The sequence below is a fragment of the Otolemur garnettii genome, unplaced genomic scaffold, assembly GCF_000181295.1.
Source record: "Otolemur garnettii isolate 467f Iridium unplaced genomic scaffold, OtoGar3 scaffold00028, whole genome shotgun sequence".
Lineage (NCBI taxonomy): Eukaryota > Metazoa > Chordata > Mammalia > Primates > Galagidae > Otolemur > Otolemur garnettii.
Window position 1 is genome coordinate 18,060,581 of NW_003852423.1, and position 19,625 is coordinate 18,080,205.

Below are 19,625 nucleotides of genomic sequence, written 5' to 3' on the forward strand. Positions count from 1 at the left end.
GTATTTTTCTCTCTCCTTGATTTCTCTGGAATTTGAAAGCCATTTGTAAGTATTAATTTCTGACAATACAGTTATTTGCATAAGTTCAATAAGAATCTGCTTTGTTCTCTAGGACATCATGAAGGCACTGGTTATTTTACCAAGGCTTTGGCTGGAATAGCATCTCCAGAGTTGTCCAGACTGAGTTAAGGAATTAAGGTTGACTTTATAAGGCCAATAAAGAAAGTCCTTTGGAAAACTGGCCAGATACCCATCAGTAACCTTTCCTGATCTGTGGTAAGTAATGAAGGTTGCCTGCTGACAGGTCCGGAAATTGAAAGGTGCTTGGGGACCTCAAGAGAAGAGGAATTTACCCAATGCATACAGGTATCTTATGGCACAGATGAAACCTGGGCTCATGAAAGACTCTTGAGAAAGTCCGGCCTGAAAATTCCTTATAAAAGGTTCCAGCAAAGCCAAAGAGTCTAGATGGCTAATAATTCTTACTGCACTTTATGCAAATAATCAGTATACTGAAGGTACAGGTTATTTTGGCAACTGAGTTGGTTCTCCTGTAATTTGTCTTTAGTGAAGAGAGAAATTGGAGAGAGAAAAAAATAATTCAAAGGAAAAAAAAAGGTTGTGGCCCACCTGTATTAGATCCCAGCCTTGTCTGTACTGTCAACTTATAAAATGAGTCATAACTGTTTATTAAATTGAACTGTTAAATGGAACTAAGAGACTGGCCAAAAAGTGTGGTGTGAGTGTGCATCTTGGAAGGGAGACCTTGGGTAGAAATGGGGAACAAGCAAGAGAAGCCCACCCCATTAGCTACTATGTTGAAGAACTTTAAGAAGGAGGGCGGCACCTGCAGCTCAAAGGAGTAGGGCACTGGCCCCATATGCCAGAGGTGGCCGGTTCAAACCCAGCCCTGGCCAAAAACTTAAAAAAAAAAAAAAAAAAAAAAAGAAGGAATTTGTAGGTGACTATGAAACCAGGAAAGCTAAGGAGTCTTTGTGAGCAGGAATGGCCCCCTTTAGAATTGGATGGCTGTCGGAGCGAAGTTTAGAGAGATCCCTAGTGTCTGAGGTATGGCACAAAGTTACTGGAAAAGGGGTTCACTCTGAGCAGTTTCTGTATATAGATACCTGGCTACAGCTAGTAGTGAGCCAACCACCTTGGTTGAGAGGGCAGGTCTCAACAGTGCTAGTAACACAGGGGCAGGAAGGGAAAGTGCTTTCCACCTGACCTAGAGTAGTGGTGCTGAAGATTTGGCAGATCTGGTAGCAGAGGCATTGTTGCAGAGGCTGAGACAGGGACACAGAAAACTACCAATTAATCTACAGAGTAAATGAGGTCCTCCAAGGAAAGAATGAGAGTCCAGGCCAGTTTTATGAAAGGTTATGTGAAGTATTTTGAATGTACACTCCCTTTAACCCTGAGAGCCCTGAGAATCAGAGGATGGTTAATATGGCCCTAGTTAGCCAAAGCGCTGAGGATATACGGCCAAAACTGCAGAAGCAGGAGAGGTTTGCAGGTATGAACACCTCACAGTTCCTCAAAATAGCACAAAAGGTCTTTGTGAATCGGGAAGCAGTAAGCTGTAGAAAAGAGGACAGGTGCGTGAAGCGGAAGGCCAATCTCATAGCTGTGGCTCTGAAAGGCACAAGGAAAGGACCCCCTCCCATTCAAAGAGGACAGGGTCAAGGAGTGCGAGGAAGTAGGGGACCTAAGGTAAAAGGCCCCCTCCCCCTTGCGAAGGGATCAGTGTGCAACTGGCCAAGAGACAGGGCATTGGAAAAATAAGTGTCCCCAGAGGCAAGGAAATGAGGAAAATCCTGGGAGAGAGGTCACAGAACCAGAAGAGCAGGGAGCTCTCTATAACTTAGTGGGAGATGCCCTGCTAGACTGAAGGGGAATAGACTCAGCTGCCCTGGAAAGTCCATGGTCCGAGTACGGATTGGGGGCAAGGACACTGACTTTCTAATTAATACTGGGGGTGAACACTTGGTGGTCACCCAGCCAGTAGCCCCTCTTTCAGACCACAGGATTGACATAGGAGCAACAGAGCCACTGCTGAACAAGCCTTTGTCTCCCTGGGAAGTGTTCCATAAAAGGCCACGAGGAAATATGCAGCTAAAACTGCCCAAACCAGATCTGGTGTCTGCCTTGGGAGTGGTGGCTGTTTGTGACTCAGCCAGGGGAAGGACTGAGGCCCAAACTGGCCCAGCGGTGGCCATGGGTCTGGGTGAAAGATAACTCCCCAGGGCTGTGCTCAAGGTACAGACTGCCTCTTGCAACATCTAGAGGTATGTGGCTATACCGTTCCTAAGCAAAAGACTCAGATGTGCCAGCAGTGAGTACCTATCTAGGATTTATTATCCAGCAGGGAGGGAGGAATCTAGGCAGGGAGAGGCAGCAAGTCATTAGTCGCCTCCCCACCTCCACAAACTGAAAGCAAGTTTGGGAATTCCTAGGTGCAGTTTCTGTCATCTTTGAATCCCCAACTTTGCCATCTTGGCTAGACCTCTGTATGAGGCAACTAAAGGAGAGGAAGGAAAGCCCTTAGAGTGGGGAAGAGAACAGAAACATGCCCTCTCCCAGCTAAAGATGGGGCTAATGACTGCTCCTGAACTGGGACTGCCAGACCTAACCAAACCCTTTATTCTGTATGTCTCAGAGAGAGAGAAGATGGCTGCAGGTATGTTAACCCAGCTGGTTGGGTCCTGTCCACGGCCTGTAGCCTACTTCTCTAAGCAGTTAGATGGAGTGGCAAAAGAATGGCCACTCTGCTTACGGGCTCTAGCCGCTACTGTTCTCCTTGTGCAAGAAGCCAATAAGCTGACTCTAGGGCAGGATCTCAGAGTAAAAGCCGTGCTAAAAAAAAGCCGTGCTAGTAAAAGCCATGGTAAAAGTGACCACTCTATGGTCACTTTAAAGGACATTTTTGGCTCAATAATGTAAGAACACCTTGGACCCAGCCACACTCCTTCCAGCCAGTGGAAGAAAGGCTGAACATGACTGTATGGAAGTTATAGATAATGGTCTACTCTAGCAGACCTGACTTGCGTGACCAGCCTTGGACAGATGCAGACTGGGACTTGTATGTTGATGGAAGCAGTTATGTGATGGTGCAAGGTGTCGCGAGTGGATTCCCTCATCCCATGGGTTCCAGAGCTCTCACCTATGTACTCCCAGAAAGAGAATAAATGGTTGGCAGCAGAGGGGAGCCAGGAAGCAGAGGGAGGATGGACAAAGATGCCAGACAGACGATTAACAGTCCCCCAGATTCTAGGGGCCACCATAGTGACAGGAGTATTTGATGAAGTTGCTGGGCTGGTACTTCTACATCCCCCACCTGGCAGCCCTGGCCAAAACTGTCAGTCTACAGTATGTCACCTGCAAGCGGTTCAATGCGTGCCAAGGACTAACCATACCCCCAGGAATCCAGTCACATTGAGCAACGCCCTTTGAGGACTTCCAGGTAGACTTCACTGAAATGCCCAGGTTTAGAGGGAACAAGTACTTGCTGGTAATGATCTATCAGACTTGGAATAGGTAAAAGCCTTCCCCACCAGGATAAAAAGGACTCCTGAATTAGCAAAACTATTGCCCAGAGAAATCATAGCATGGGTTAGGTTGCCACTCTGTTTTAAATTTGACAATAGGCTAGCCTTCTTAACAGAAGTAGTGCAAATAATAAGCTAAAGCTTTGAATAACTTGTAGGCCTCAAAGCTTAGACAGGGTACAGTATATGGACAGGACCATAAGAGCAGAAATTGGTAAACTCTGCCAGAAAGCAAAGCTTACCTAGATACAGGCCTTGCCACTAGTATTGTTCAAAGAGGCCTCTGTCAATTCTCTGTCAATTCTCTGCAACTTAGCAGGAACTCCTAAAAGAACTAAGAAAGACTGAACTAAAAAGACAAAAACCCTATAAAGAGTAGCAAGGAAAGTCTCCACTGAGGTAATTAACCATGTTCTGTTTAGTCTTTTGTGTCTGTATATCCTTTCTCTCTGGAGAATCAAGGGGACCAAGTCCAGGTCTAGAACTGGTCCCCCTGGAACCAAGATAGAAAGGACTTTACACCATCATCCTGACCACACGCACAGCAGTGAAGGTGGAATCCAGGAATCCTCACCTGGAGTTATCACAGTTGGCTGAATAGGACTTCACTGCCCCTTGGGAAGTAAAGGTAACTTTTAAGACAGTCAACATGCCCTGCTCCAGCCACATACTGGGAGCTGGCTGGTCAACGCACGGCTGAAGCCTGAGAAAACTCTTCGAGGGACTTGCCTTAATTAGACTTTAAACTTTCAGAAAAGAGAGGGAAAATTTCACAGGGAAAAGTAAAACTTATATGTGTGTTAGCCACATATAAGCTACGGTACTATTAAGGCCTGAGTAGAGAACCCAAGAAAAGTCACAGTCCCTCAAACCTTAGTGCTAAAAAGTAATTAATATCGGCACCTACAGAAACAAGCTGATATTGAGACCCCAAATTAAAAATATACTGGAGTCTCAAAAGGGGGGAATGAGAGAGGATACTGGAGAGGGGTAAGGTCCGGGAGAACAGGTCTTCTCAGGGAGACCATGAGGATGCACCTGCAGGGCCCTCTCTGTGGTGACTCAGCTCTTGGGAATTTATAGGCTTAACCTCCTGGAACCTGGAAATTTCCGAGTTCTGTGAAATCCTGTAGTTCTATGGAGGCTGGAGTAGCATCTCCCACTTGATTCAAACTGGCCAATGGGAAGGGTACCTGTGGGGTGGAACTTTTGACTGTCAATAAAAAAAGAAAGACGAAGCCAGTTGGGGAGCACAGCCATTTGGAAATCTTCTATGCTGTAAGCTCCCGGCTGATGAATAAAGCCCTTCCTCTTATAACTACAGTGTTTGGGTGCTCTTTCTCTCCATTGGGCCTTGTCTTCTTGCAACAGCGTGGAACTTTTTGACTGTCAATAAAAAGGGAAAGACCAAGCCAGTTGGGGAGTGCAGCCATTTGGAAATCTATGCCATAAGCTCCTGGCCAGTGAATAAAGCCCTTCCTCTTATAAACGTGGTGTTTGGGTGCTCTTTCTCTCCAATGGGCCTCATCTTCCTGCAACATTTATACAATTTGTTTTGATTTCTGTTCTTGTGATTATTGATGATATAACTGATAGATACTGATGTATATCTAGGTATGTGATCCATATCTATAGTTGATATATATTGACAGATATAATAACCTACATAAGCCAAAGTTCCTGCTCCTCAATGTTTTTAAGAGTGTGAGGACCAGATCAGCTCCATTTTGTTGTTTCCACATAAGTTCTGTTCCTGGGCCCTGGCCTGCAGGGCCCACCTTGTAACCTTCCCCATTCCTAGTAGGGCCCACCCTGCAACCATCCCCATTCCATTCCTAGTTGCTTAAACCATACCCACAGGGCCCACCCTGCAACCTTTCTCATTCCTTTCATAGTTACTCAACCAAATAGTACCACCCTGGGCAACAGAGCAATAAGCCCCCAATTCCTTATTAACTAAGTCACCCTACTGCAATAAAACAATAAATTTTTATTACCCTAACAGGTAATTTCCCTCCAGCCACTTAATCAAGCCCCGGTTAAGAAATCCCCCCCTCACCTGTACTAGTGAAATCATCAGCCACCAATGCAAACCTTCCTTTACTAGTGATCTCACCAACCACCAATCAAAAGTGTACTCATATCTGACCCTACCCCTCTTGCTTTCTGTACCCCATAAAAACTGCCTTCACCCCGAGTTCAGGGCTTGTCCCAGGCTTGCATGCTGGGCAGGTCCAGACCGGTCTGTAATAAAATCTCACCTTATGCCCTTTACATCGGAGTGTGTCTCGAGTCTGTCCCTTTGGGCTAAGTTGGGAGGATTTCTTGGACCCAACAAGAGCATGAAGGGAAAATGAGGCCCCAAAGTATGACAACTGCTCTTCTTTACAGGTGGTACCAGACACTTCCTAAGGAGACCTGTGAAGAGCGGGCTGTGAGATGGCAGGGCCCTCACAGCCTGGGGAACATTCAGAGAATGAGCCTCCAACCACTTCTCCATTCTCCAAACAGCCATATTCCTTTCTCATGCTCCCTCTGCCAGAAGTCACATGGCTTTTTCTCTGTCCAGTTAACTGTGCAGAGACCTTTGCCTTCCTACTTCTTATAACATGTTAATGAAGCAGAGTAGAAATTACTAAGTCACATAGTTCTTCTTTTGTTTTGTCATCTATGCTGAGATGCTCCTGATCTTGCCCTTCTTACTTCTTGTCATATGTTAATGAGTTGAGTAGAAACCATTAACAAGATGATTTGTCTTTATTAAAGTCATTTGTGTTTTCCAATTGTACTTTAAGACCGAAATTATGTCTTTTGTTTATGCTATTTCCCCATATTGTCTACGCTACTTTCCCCTGGATGACCCTGTACAGATACTATAAAATAAAGCTGATTTTGTGCTTTGGTGCCGGCTGCAGCCACCAGCTCCGTCAGTCCTCCCAATCCCACCCTTTGTTTCCATGTCTTCTCTTATGTTGTATTTTCCTCAGTCCCCACCAATTCCACTCTGGTTCACTCCCCTTCGCTGCACTGGTTTGCGACAGGCCCCCCTCGGAATGATCACAGAGGCGAGGCTCAGAGTTCCCTGAGCATCTGTTACTTTGCTAGTGTTTGAGGGGTTTGCCGGCACATTACATGAGCAACACTTCAGGGTGCAAGGACACAACAACTCTATTCTTTTCTCCCCTGCCCACGCAAAGTGTGGTGCTGATTCAGTTCATCCCTTGCCCCTGGAAGAACACCCAAACCAGCCTGATTATGCATGTGCTCATTCTTAGATAACATAGATTCTTCTAGTTGAGTTAAATTCCATTTTGGAAAATTAAAACATCTAGTCCTCATAATTTTAAGTAAACCTCCTTGTCCCTGGCCCTACCAGGGCTTGATGCTAGCCACCTGCACCTGCTTCCTGTGTCCACTAGGCCAGCTTTTCCTCCTTCCTGCTGGCTGAGGCATCTGACCCCTGAGGACGGCAGTGGAAGGAGATGACATGTAGTCAGGTGTGACATTCTATGATGGGGGCTGTCATGGGGCTACTGAGAGGCCAGGTGGGAATAAGTACAGAACGTGCCATGGGGGAGTTGGTGTATGCCCTACACCCCACTTGCCACTTAAGTTTGCTGCTTCATCCCTGGTCAGCTGGAGGTTAAGACCTTTGAGGTCACTTTGCCCCACAAGCCTCTACAGGATGTCCAGGGGCAAGGGCTGGCTCTCCCTTCCTGGGGTCCACATCTTTGTCCAGAAAGATGCCCTTTCTGTCCTGCCACTGAATGTAAAAGCAGTGGCCTTCACTTTCTTTATGGGGTCTCCTCATGGTGAGAAGGGAACATCTGCACCTTCCCCCCATGGGGAGGGCTGAGCCCCACTACCGTATGAACACTGGCCCCTCCCAACCTCAGCTAAGGGACAGGTGGCAGAATTGGCTTCACTCCCTTCTTCTGCAGGTCCTGTGGAAGTGGTTTAAGATTTCACTTGAAAGGAATATTGGGAAGGTTCACATCGTCTTGGGGTTTCAGCTAAAACTTATAGGTAGAAATAAAGAGTCCAATTTTTAATATCCTATCATAAAAATCATCCCAAATTTCTGATGAAGTCTTCAACATTATTTATGTTTTATAGATAAGGAAACTGAATCTCAAAGAAGTAAATGAAAGTGGCTTAGCAAGGATTCGAACTCAGGTCTATTTGATTCAAAGGACAAGTTTATTCTTTATGCAGGTTAAGTTAGAGGCTTGAAATTCTTCCCTGAGCACTGCTCCCGACTCCTGGATTTAGCTTGGAGTGTGGCTCTCGTGCTAGCAGGAGGTGTCTGGGCTAGTCCAGGTTAATGCCCAGGGTCCTGGCATAATTATCAGTTGTGATCCCTCTTCTCTCAAAGTTCCCAATTTGGACAATAATATCTATGCTCACCAAAACTACTTATGAATGGGGGGTGGGGTGGGGTATGGAGCAGAGGGATAAGAAACAGCAGAAGTTGCTTAGCAGGGCTGATCTTCTATTAGAGTCTCCAAAGGTTGGCTGAGACTCTGAGGGAAGATCTTTGTTGGGAATGAGTTCTAGGCAGCCTCCTCCATTTGTAAGGATGCCAGGGAACAGCTGGGATCAAGCCCAGCCCAGTGAGACATCTGGCTAGGGGAGTGTGGTGTCTTTCGGAGTTGTCACAAAGTGTATAGGATGGGAAGGGCGTAAGAAAAACACATATCCACTGTTGATTCTAGACAGCTTCTGAATTTGGCCATTTCCTTCCTTCCCCATTGTATCTCCCTGGCTTAAGACACTTCTGCTAGGATTCTAACAACTGCCTAGCTGGTCTGTTACCTGACTCCCCATTTCCTGCCCTCCCCCTCTCCCTCCCAGTGAATCCATCCTGCCTAGAGTGAACTTTCAAATCTGAACATTTCTCAGCCCTTCAGTGGCTCCCCCTGGTCTTCAGGGTAAACTCTGAGTTCCTCAACATGGCTTCTGGGCCCTTTGGGATCCATCCATGCACCTCTCCGGGCGTCCCTGTCACTCTCCCCTAGGTGTGAGGATAGTGTCAGTTTGGCTACACTGAGCTCCGTCTCAGGATGCTAAGCCCTCTTTGCTCCCCAGCCCTTGCACATGCTCTTTCCTCTGCTAGGTGGGCTGGACCTGACTTCTTCTGATTTGTCCTTCTTTGCACACACTGTCTCTTCCTTTAGGAAACCATTGTTCCAGCCTGGGGGGCACATGCCCAGCATGGCACTGACTGCTCTGGAACTGCTGTTGGCTTGTCTGCATTTCCCCATAGCCTTGCAAGCCTAACGAGGACCTGGGCACTCCCATCCTCTTTTCCTCCCTGCCACGGGACTTGGCACATGGTGGACGTGCAGTTAGTGTTTGCTGAATTAATTGATACACGAATAGTGCTCTGCTGCCTGGCCTGCTGAGATGTGACTCTAGCATTTTCACCCTAGATAGAGCTGATAATTTGTTTGTACTTGTGACAAGCACTAAAAGTCCAGCAATGGAAATCTGAGACATCTGAGCTCAACAAGCCTCATGCCTATCAACTAGGCATGATATTAGTATCTGGATTGACATCTTGAACAAAGAGATTCTATAGATAAGAGTTTTTAAAAATAGAGCAGGACATGGTGGTTCACACCTGTAATACCAGTACTCTGGGAGGCCAAGGTGGGAGCATTGTTTGAAGCCAAGTTCGAGACCAGCTTGGCTAATACCATAAGATCCTGTCTCCTCTTCAAAAAATTAAAAAATTAAATTTGGAATTTTTTTTTAAAGAAGCATGATCCATAGCAGCCAAAAAAAAAAAAAAAAATGAATGGTGAATCAGTATAATATCCAGTAATAGGTGAATGGTTTAGGAGATTATCCATGTCCACTGAAAAGGACTCCACAGAGCATTAATAAATATAGTCAGTATAAAGACTAAGTAGCAGGGGATGCTCATCACTCAGTGTTTAGGGTACCAACCACATGCACCAGGACTGGTGGGTTCGAATCCAATGTGGGCCTGCTAAAACAAAAATAGCTGGGCGTTGTGGCAGGTGCCTGTAGTCCTAGCTACTAGGGAGGCTGAGGCAAGAGAATTGCTTGAGTCTAAGAGTTGAGATTGCTGTGAACTGCGATGTCATGGCACTCTACCAAGAGAGATAAAATGAGACTCTGTCTCAATTAAAAATAAGTAAATAAATAAAAGACTATGTAGCAATGTGGAGACAGTTATGATTAATACTAATTGAAAAAAAGTATTGCCAATTGCAAACTTGCTATCCTTGTGACCACATAATGTGCATGTATATGCAATATAGATAACACATATATGCACGGTAGGGGAGTGGTGGAAAGAGTGGAAAAATAATGAGAACAATTTTAGATGGTGGGAATTTTTTTTTAACTTTCTAAAATTGGCTCTGTTATTGACTTTATATCTTTTTTTAAATAAAAATAATATTAAAAGACTATTTCAAAACAAATTTGGTATTCCAGAATGTTAAAGTAATTCTTCTCTCTGGGTGGTAGTATTAAGAAAGAATTTTAATAATTTCTGTATTTTTTTATTTTTGTCCTTTGCATATTTAACATCTATAATTAGGAAAAAACAATAAAGCAAATACCGTCTTCCTCCTCCCACTTTGGACAGGTCTACTTGCTTCCTTATTGGTCTTGATTGTGATCAAGTGACTTGCTTTGGTTGCTGGGTTGATGGTGGCTCTTACATAGGGGCCTTAACCTCTTGCATTTTGTCATCCCCCTGAGCAGAAAGAACATGCTCTGGAGAGGTGGTCCATCCAAGAAAAGTGGGAGACAATGACACAGACCTGGGCCCAACTTGGAGCTTGGAGCCAAGACCAACAGAGCCCAGCCTAGAACATTTGACCCCAGACAACCCACAGATGGAGGACTGAGAAGAAATGACGGTTTTATTAAGTCATGCGAGATTTGAGGGTTAGTAGTTATTATTTTGACAATAAATTTGTGATCACTCTTCATTTTCAGTATCAATATTCTAAGCGAAAATATGTCTCTTATTCTTCCTGTCCCATCTTCCATTTTTATCAGATGATGTACCACAGAGTGGCCCAGGCTGGGAGTGACTAGGCTCATTCTTAGCTTGGAGAGGAATGTTAACTTAGAGAGATTTTAAGAACCCTAAAACATCAGAGGCTTAAAACAGATGGCAAATTGACCCTGAAACAATCATGTTGCCCCTACTATCCATAATTCTTTCACTGTGTTGATAAGATACTTGCATTCCAATTATAGTTATGCCTGATCTGGGCTCCTTAGCCGCCTACTTTCATAAGCATTTCTCAAAACTATTTATGGCAAAAAGTAGGAGGGGAATGTAACCCAAACCCAAGCAACAAATGCTAATCAATAACATTTCAATCAGTTCTTTGTTGCAAATAGCAGATGAAAAATGTTACAGCCCGAATGTTAGGTCTCTAGGTGGGGTCACTGAGCTTGCTGAAGTGATTTTCCTTAAAATGTCTACTCGGCGCAGCGGCCCGTCTTCCCTAAAAACTTAGAACCCCACAGAGGAAGCCACTCCTGTCCCCTGAGAATGCATGAGAGAGGCTGAACTCTGCAGGAGAGACCTAACGTGGATGGGCCCCAGGTCATGAAGGGAGGCAGCCTTTCCTCAGCTTCCAGCTTCCAGAGGCTAGAAACAGGAGCAGGAGCAGGAAGGACAAGGGCAAGGTCTTCAGCCAGCCTCACTAACTGCACCACTGCACTGCGCGAACAGCTCATCTGGATGGAGTTCAATCTATGGGTCCAGAACATTGGCACAGCCCTTGCTCACTGAAGCATGTGACCTTGCCTGAGAGTGTTACTATCATCATTCACAGAGTTTCTGGTTGAAATGGGTGTTCAAGATTATGCTGACAGGCAGTGATTCTGCCACCCGTTAGTTGTGTGACCATGGGCAGTCTACTGACCTCTCTAGAATCTGTAAATTGAGGCTGTATTGCAGAAACACCTACTTCAGAAGGCTTTTACAAAGGTTAAAGAAAGAAATGATTTTCTGTAGCTGGTTTTCTTAGCTATTTGCTTAAATCAAAACAAGAGAACAGAACAAACAAATCTCTAAAATCTTGAATTGCAATATTTAGTACACACATAATACAAATTCAATGAAATAACAATAGAAGAAAAACTTATCCATAATTCCACCATCCAAAGATAGCCGGTGTAAACATACTGATCTACAACCTTCCAATTATTCTTTTATTTGTACACACAGACACATATATCATGTTCATAATACTATTTCATAACTTGCTTTTATTCCTTAATAAATGATAATTAATATATTTTCTTGTCAATAAATAATGTCTTTTAATATGTGTATTAATGGTTGTATAAAATTATTGTATGAATGTAATATTTTTATATCCTAATTTTTAGATTTTTATACCTTCATTTTTACTCTTATGATAACTCTTTGATGAGTATTTGTGTACATACATTTTTGAGCAAATGATTCTTTTTATTTTTAATTAAATATTTTAATTGATGAAAATATTTTTACATATTTATGAGGTACCTGTGACACTTTGTTACATGTGGACAATGTGCACAGTGGTTGAAAGACTCTTGGGGTTCACCTGACTGCTGTGAGCTGGGGAGGTGGGCCATGGGAAGGGGAGATGCCTGACCAGACTGGGGACCCCCAGAGCATTAGCAGGAGAAGACTTCTCAGGTCCCAGGCTGAGTGTCTTGGGGGAAGCCTAGTGCTGCAAGGGTTTATACCTGCCCTGAGCATCCCCTTGCCTGAAGAAGCATTCAGTCTGGTAGAACTATACCCTAGGGAACCCTCTGTTCCTCCTTCCACCCTCCTGAGTCTGTCTTGTCTTCCTCTCTTCTGGGCAGTTCAAAGAATCTGCTAAGGATGAGCTACTGAAAAAGAATAACGTGAATTTAGTGGTTTTGCCTGCGTATGAGTTTAATGCTCTTATAGTTGTATGAAAAACTAGCATTGCATAATATAAAAATCAACATAAGAATCATGCTAATAATTTAATGTTTTAGTTATTTCTTTTGGAATGACCTTAAATAGCAAATAAGAAAACACCAAGACAAGTTGAGAGGAGATTTTGCAAAAAGGAATTTTTTTAGTACCTTTAAGGGAGCCTTTTCCTGCTTTTTGAAAAAAAAGGGCACTTGTACTTTTATTTTGCACTGAGCCCTGCCAATTAGGTAGCTGTCTCCGGGCACAAGTTTTGGTACATTCCCTTGTGACAACTTGTGGCCACAGAAAGACCCTACCACGGATGACCCGGCTGATGCCCCTGCACCATCTGCATGGGTGTGTGGCATTCAGACTGCCCTTCCCTGCACCCTTCACCTCCCACCCTTTACCCCACGACTTCTCAGGTGTTTGCACGATTTAAGAGGAAGAAAATAGCCTCCTGATAATGTGGCAGGTGTGTGCTCAGGTGATGAACTGGGAACACACAGAGTGGACATAAATCTACCCCCTATTTATGAGTTGTTCATCTGAGTAACACAGGCAGGTCTCTCCTACGGTGTCCGACACCTGACGCCAAGTCGGTAACTGTTGATTGCCTTCCCCTTTCCTGGCCTTCTCTGCGTCTGTCATTGCTTGCAATTCTGCTTTGTGGCCCTCTTCATTTTTCTATTTAAAAGCCATCAGCCCAGTCCCACCACCTTTAAGGAATGGATGGCAGGCTTGTCTGTCCCCTGATGCCCCTCCTGATGTGGAGCACACGTGGCCAACAGGGGCAGAACAGTCTGCTCTGCAAAGTCCTTCTAACTTGCTCAGGTAAGAAACAAACAAAAGAGGCTTCTGCGGAGAGCTGGCCCTGGGCTACGTCCACGGCAACAGCCAGGCTGAGGGTGGGAATAGAAGCAACCTTTTGCCTCCATCTGCCCAGGACTGAAATGACTGTGGATACATCTTTCAAGGCAGATTTTGCTGAGGAGGGAAATTTGCACCTGTTTGGAGCTGGCATTGCATTTAGAGAAAGCAAGGGGAAACAAAAACAAAGGCCAGCGCATCTGGAATGATTACTGCCAAAATTACTTACCGAAGACATCTGTGAAGCGGTGATCCATTCTGGAGAAATGTGAAAATGAGCCCCTGCTGAGTCTCCCAGCAAAATGATTCCTCTGGGCTGTGAACCTAGGCAGCACAATTTATTTACATTATTTATGCACTCAAGTAGTTTGGAGCCTCCAGATTGAGTGAGAGCAGACACCCTAGTGTGTATTCCATGCACAGAGCATCGTAATAGTGATGCATTGCCATTCTTTGTATGTTGGAGAGTGAGGGGCACAGCACTCAGGAGCAGAATGAGATTTCTAGGCCACTGGAACTGCTAGCTAAGATGTACAGATGCAGGTGTGTTTCCCAGCTCAGCATAAAACAAACTGCTGTATAACATCTTGAGTGGATGATGGATGAATAAATGAGTCAAGGCTTCATCTGAACTCAGAGTTATGCCCTAAATTTTGGTTCTGAAAATTGCTTTCTTGAACACACACCAATTTCTATGACAATTCACTTCAGGAGTTAATGATCTTATGGAGCAATTTTAATTTTTCAAAGATGTTACAATTTTTTAAAGCCCTTAATCCATATACACAAAGGCACTGGATGGATGATCTTGACTGATGAATGGAGAGATATAGAGATAGACTGGTCTTTTTGCCGCCCTGTATGTTCGGAGGTTCAGAGTCACACAAATCATTTGCCTATGGATACACTTCAAATTCCTTAAGATCCTGGAAGAATCAATTGGTACCTCTCAGTGGAGCCTCCTTCCTCTCTCTCCAGATCCCTCCAGTCATCCAGGGGGATTGCCCAGCCTTACCACACTGGCTCCCTAGCCTAGGCCTCTGTGGAAGCCACCCCTTGACCACACAAATGGGGACTGAGAAGGCCCAGGACAGGCTATAGGGCATAGGAGGAGTGAACTGTAAGGAATCCAGAGGCTTCCCAAAGGCTTCCCAAAGTGACCCCAGAGCCTTGCACCAGGATTTCACCTCATTCATTCATTGATTTGTTCATTCATTCTTTTATTTATCAAAGACATATTTCTAAACTGCATAGATAGACAACGAGCCTTTAAATTTTCTATCCCCCTTCCTGACCCTCTGAGACTTTAAAGACAATTAGACTTTAAAGTGATCCAAGGCAGGGACTGTATGTTTTTTTGCCCATGAAAACTCAGAGCCAAGTATAGCCCTTGGCACATCAGTAGAATATTTGTTCAGGAAATACCTGTCGAATGAATGAATGAATGAGTGAAATGCTTTTGGAAGTGGGAGAAAAGCATTGCCTAAACTTCCAATAGTGACATTACCATTGGGTGTTGTTTAAGACCCTCCAGGCATCATGGGAAACTTGTTTTCAGTAAGGTATGGGCGGTGAAGTTTCTCCTAATGGGGCCTGGTGGCCCAGGTGTCTGTGGCATTGGGCAGTTAGAGTACAGAGCTTTTGCTCAGCTATTTTTGGTATGCCCCTATAGGCTACAGCTTGGCACTTTCCCTCAAGTCATTCAGATATGCATCTTTAGCCCAGTGGACACAGGGACTTGTCCCATCAGCACAAGTCCAGGTGTCTGACCTTGCAGTGTCATGAGAAAGAAATGGGAATGATTAAAATTTTCATTTTTCTTCTCTACTTCTTTTCTTATTTGGGAAAGTGCTGGATTCCTGTTACCATTTGTTATCCGTCCTGCAGCCTTTTCTAACATTATCGCTGAAGTTTCCAATCCTCAAGTAGTCCATGAAACACCTTAGGTACTGCTTTTTCTAGATTCTTCTTCCTTTTCTGAATCTTTTAAATGCCTTTTTCTCATCTGTCATGACAATAGATGTGAATTGGTCCATGTAAAGCAAGTTCTAGCATCAGCCGTTTCCTGGCTTTGGTGGTGTATTCACTCTGATTTGACTCTGATTGGAAATGAATATTCCACGGTAGTAAGCCACTGATTTTCACAGTTCATACCTTCACAGAATTTCTTCTCATATGGAATTCCATCTTTCGGATCAACACCCTTTAAAAGAGAAATGAGGAGATTAGCAATTTTGCTTTAAATTTACGAGACACATACACTAAATCTTCCCTAAATGGCTTTCGAAGCACAAAGGCAAATGAGTAGATAAAACACTCTAATGTCTCTTGAGCCCCTGATCAACATAGCTGCACTCCGGAGGGTGAGCTGGGCTCTGAGGAGCTGAGCATAGGAGGCAGGAGAGATCCAGACACTGGGCCATCTCGCCATCTCACTCAGAGGGATGCAGGGCAGGGATTGGGGAGAGAAGCCCTGACCGGGAGTCACTGAGGGATCACTGAGTGGCTGAGACACAAGGTCAGGGTGGTTCTGCAGTCTGTGAGGTAGAGATTCAAGCATCCTGACATCTCCAGCACCTAAAGATCCATGCTTCTAGAGCAGCAATTCTCAATGGAGTCAGTTTTATACCTTCCTGTTCCTGGGAACAATGGCAATGTCTAGAGACATTTTGGGTTGTCATCCTTGGATGGGAATGCTTCTGGAGTCGTGGGAGCCAGGGATGTCACCAAATATCCTACAGTTGATAGGAAAGCATTGCCAACAGAGGATTATCTGACCCAAACATCCCTAGTGCTGAGATTAAGAAACCCAGCAGTGTGGTTGGGCCTGAGGATGGAATCAGGGCTATGATTTCCTAATCCCTAAAGCTAAAGCTTCCCTTTAATGGGGCAGCTGTTCCTTGGAAGGAATATTCCTAGTATTCCAAGATGAAAGTGCTTGGTGTTCAGAGAGGTGATGAAACAGTGTGCTCACTCTCCCAGTCTTGGGAGCTCCCCATGCACCTAAAACCTTAGTGAACCTACTAACATCATTCTCGACACCAGTGTCCCATGCATACAGTTTGGGCAATGTTGGACTTCATGGTCTTAAAACTCCCTCTGAGATTGTGATGCTGTGATTCTGTGATGTGTCCTTCTCCCATTCTGATGATGAGCTGTGGTGTCACCCCTGAGCTCACGGTGGATTTCCTCTGGTCTCACACAATCTCTTGCCTGGCCCTCCCCTTATGTGGGTAGCATACCATGTCAGAGGCGAGGCTGGGACCATGGAATGAAGACATGCTGGATTAGCTCTCTTTGTTCTCCACCAGGAAAACTAAGCTTGGGTTTATCAGAACAAGAGCTTGGGGGTCTTGCCACCTTAAGCAGTAGGGGAAATGTCTTTCCCCCCATGACCAGGCAGAGTGATGGAGGGTTAGGGTAGGTAGGGTGGGCTGGGGCACTGTCATCTGCCATGCTTTCTATATCTCAGAAGTCCTGGCACCAGAGTACATACAATACAAATGATTGCTGGCACAGGCCTGGACCTTTCGTGTCCTGGAAAGAGGAAAATATTTATGAAAACTTACTCCTCTTCATCTGAGCAGACAAGTGAGGCAACTAGTCAGAGGCAATTTACCTTGAAGCCAGGAAATCTTAAGCTTCAGGGTCCCTCATTTAAGAGGAGGAACCTTAAAGACCTTAAAGACCTCCAGCTCTTGCCATGTAACTGGGAGCTATAGTGTTTAAGTAGAGAGAAGGAAGTCAGGCTGCCATTAGGACCTTTTTACATAAAAAAAATCAGAAAAAGATTTTTTAAGCTTTCTTTTGTTGCTCTAATACATTATTTACTCTGACGCTTGATTTTATACGTGTAAGTCGGGTATCCTTTTTGTTCCTGAGGAACCCTCAAATCACATAAGCTTAAGACCCCACACACTTGGGCCTGCTGGGCTGTTGTTGCTCACAGATAAGTGTGTGGTTTCCTCCTTCCTTCTCTTTTCTCCATCTGGAAACTGCAAATCCATTATTCATAGGGATCTGGGACACCAAGTGTTGGATGCCTCAAGGTGTGGGAAGTGGGGTAAATACAGGGGGGATTCTGCTCAGCCTGGCTAGACTTAGGATATAGAAAAAAAAAATGGCTGCAAAAAATAAGAACAGCGTGTGGTTTGCTCCAACAGCTGTGTAGGCTGCTGTAAAACTTCACTAACTTCATTTGATTTCACACCATTCAAAACAGAATAAAGGCATTAGATGTGGGTGACCTTAAGCAAGGCTTAAAGCAGAGGTTCTCAACCTGTGGGTCGCAACCCACAGGAACTGTATTAAAGGGCCCTGGCATTAGGAAGATTGAGAACTACAGGCTTAAAGGGACCATGACTGAGAAGCCTCAAAGCTCAGTCTATCACTGGCACTGTCACGTGTGATCAGAATTCCACAGTCTTCCCGGCAGCAGACAAAGAGTAGCTTTAGGCCTTCATTGTCTCCCCTGGGTCGGACAAACAGGCGATGGAGGGGGATGGAATCAAAAGGAATTGGGTTAAATTTGAATATAGTTGCTTACCCAAATGCCGTTACAGTTTGTATCCTGATGTACATCCCAGTTGTCTGGCCTAAGAAGAAAAACATTGACATTGGTCTTTGGTATAGACATGTCCCCCAGCAAGTGTCAGTTTCCTGAACGAATGGGTAGGTGGATGAGTGCTACACTAAATGCCACAGAGGGACAATAGCACTCTTCCCGGGAGAATGCCACATCCCACTGTGTGTCATGATACCCAGGCACCTCCGTTCAGCCTCTTTGCATTAATCTTGGTTTGGGGTGTTTGGGGGGAACTCTGGATCAAGTTCCTTTTCATGATTGACTGTATTCATGGCCCACGTTGTGGAATGTGCTGATAACATAATTAGCAAATCTGCATTCCATTGGGCCTCTCAATGCCCAAATCGCTGGCTACTTACTGCTTTGGCACTGCGGTCACAGGTCACAGCGAGGTGACTGAATGTCAGGGCTAGGGTATAACATGCTTTCCATTTGCTGCAGCCCTGTCTTTATTCCTGCAGGGTAAGGCCACTATTTCTGGGCTCAATCCTGCATGGAGAGTTTATACAGGAGGCTGGATAAATGTCCACAATGACCTATTTACTCTCTTGTTTCTCCCCTTCAACTGTAAGCTCCAGGGGAGGAGGGCGTTTTGTTTACCACCCAGCATGATGCAAAGTGCTTGGCAAATAGTGGGTGCATTTATGGACAAATGAATGAATGAATATTGTTCTCTGTTTGCTGAGCTTTACTTCAGTTGGGACATGGAAGTCCTATCTTTCCATAAATGGGAATACCCTAGGCTGGGGGAAGGAATTATGCATCCTGCCTACTTTCTTTCTTTCTTTCTTTCTTTTTTTTTTTTTTTTGGCAGTTTTTGGCCAGGACTGGGTATGAACCTGCTGCCTCCAGCATATGGGGCCAGCGCCCCACTCCTTTGAGCCACAGGTGCTGCCCCATCCTGCCTCCTTTCTTGAAGGTAATTTTCAAAATCAGTGACCAGAGGAAAGTTACCTTCTGCCCGGGTACACCAACTTGTTGTTGTCGTTACAGTCTCGCCCTCGCCAGTGATAGCCCCGCAGTGTCTGAAATTGAAGCACAGACACAGGAGGTATTCAGCCTGTTTTGATGTTATCCAGGAAGAAGGTTAGTCAAAGCTGTCTGAGTGCTATTGACATCTGCAGTTTTTAATTCAGACTCAGGCTACAAAAAATAAAGAACACCAGGAAAATGAAGATTAATATGATAAGACATGCTGTGTGAGGTGAAATGGAGTATAAAAGCAGGGCCAGTGACAGGTGGCAGGGGTGTGTGCACATCTTATTGTGTGTGTGTGTGATATGGGGAGATGCCTACGTGGGTGTGTATGAGGGGCATGTGTGTATGTGTGCGTGAATGTTTATGTGTATGTATGGGGCACATGTTACATGTTTATGTGTATGAATATTGCAGAGCCTGTGTGCATACACGTGTGTCTGTGTGTACATGTTTGTTAATGTGTGGGTGTCTACATGCACCTCCAGCAACCGCAGAATCCCCCAACTTCCTGAAATTCTTCTATTAACCTCAGGTCTTCTCAGGCTACCAAACAATTGGTTAATTTGGCCAAATGATTAATCATTTTATTGAATAATGTAACAATCTCTAGCCAAACTCTTTATTATGTGGATGTATACATGTGGCCCAACTGATATGAAAAAAGTCAAAGGTCACGATAATGTCAAACAATGTTTTTACTTCCCCTACT

The 19,625-nt window shown here is 44.7% G+C and overlaps 1 protein-coding gene across 1 annotated transcript in view; it reads right to left on the bottom strand.

The window, feature by feature from the left end:
* Positions 1-19,625, bottom strand: part of AOAH (acyloxyacyl hydrolase) — a 220,879-nt gene that overhangs the window by 106,504 nt on the left and 94,750 nt on the right. Inside the window, exons 8-11 of the mRNA XM_003788590.3 lie at positions 18,893-18,963; positions 17,900-17,948; positions 15,508-15,556; positions 13,583-13,677 (exon numbers count right to left, since the gene is read on the bottom strand). Of these exons, the coding sequence (XP_003788638.2) occupies positions 13,583-13,677; positions 15,508-15,556; positions 17,900-17,948; positions 18,893-18,963 (264 nt within the window). The remainder of the gene's footprint in view (positions 1-13,582; positions 13,678-15,507; positions 15,557-17,899; positions 17,949-18,892; positions 18,964-19,625) is intronic.